This window comes from Corvus brachyrhynchos, unplaced genomic scaffold, assembly GCF_000691975.1.
Source record: "Corvus brachyrhynchos isolate BGI_N302 unplaced genomic scaffold, ASM69197v1 scaffold62, whole genome shotgun sequence".
NCBI lineage: Eukaryota > Metazoa > Chordata > Aves > Passeriformes > Corvidae > Corvus > Corvus brachyrhynchos.
Genome location: NW_008236629.1, coordinates 1,888,307 through 1,889,074, shown reverse-complemented (window position 1 = coordinate 1,889,074; position 768 = coordinate 1,888,307). Strand labels below are relative to the sequence as shown.

At 55.6% G+C, this 768-nt stretch overlaps 1 protein-coding gene across 1 annotated transcript in view; it reads left to right on the top strand.

Annotated features, from left to right (window-relative positions):
- The window catches only part of LOC103624917 (serum amyloid A protein), a gene marked incomplete at its 3' end in the record, with an annotated part of 1,577 nt that extends 814 nt beyond the window's left edge, over positions 1–763 (top strand). The window contains exons 3-4 of the mRNA XM_008644252.2: positions 74–212; positions 661–763. Of these exons, the coding sequence (XP_008642474.1) occupies positions 74–212; positions 661–763 (242 nt within the window). The remainder of the gene's footprint in view (positions 1–73; positions 213–660) is intronic.
- Between the last annotated feature and the right edge of the window lie 5 nt (positions 764–768).

Genomic DNA, 768 nt, shown 5'->3' with positions numbered 1-768 from the left:
GCTTAAATCGTACCGAGCTACTTCTGTTGACTCTTTCAAGTCAACATCATCTCTGTTTCTCTGCTTTCTTCAGGGGCGCGGGATATGTACAGAGCATACCGGGACATGCGCGAGGCAAATTACATAGGTGCCGACAAGTATTTCCATGCCCGTGGGAATTATGACGCTGCCCGGAGAGGACCTGGTGGTGCTTGGGCAGCGAGGGTGATCAGGTAACAGAGTGTGCTTGTCTTGTTAACAGTGAATTATTAGGGATCCGGGCATTCCAGCTGGGGTGAGGTCCTTTTCGACTTGCATGCAGCTTTGCACCTAGAAGGACAGCAGAGGGGAGGGAACAGCCAGTTCCTATAGGAACACTGTTCCCGTGTGGACAGCCAGTCTCTGTAGGAATGGTGCCACACGAGCGCCAGCCTTTCTTGTCCTCCCGAAAAGGCAGATTCCTTTCTCCGCATTTCTGATAAGGAACTCTGCTTCACTGCTGGTTCATTTCCCGACATAACAATTACGGGTTCCACCGCGGGCTTTCAGACAAAGGCCGAGTGTGTGCTTGCATCTCACCTTGAGAAGCCCTGCGGAAAAGCTGTTTCACATGAGTGAGGGAACCAACACAAGGCTGAGTCAGATGCAGTCTGTTCAGGTGGCCTTTCCTCCTTCCCACAGCGACGCCCGGGAGAACTGGCAGGGCAGCTGGAGCGGCAGAGGCGGCGAGGACACCCGGGCGGACCAGGAGGCGAACGAGTGGGGCCGCAGCGGCGGGGACCCGAACCG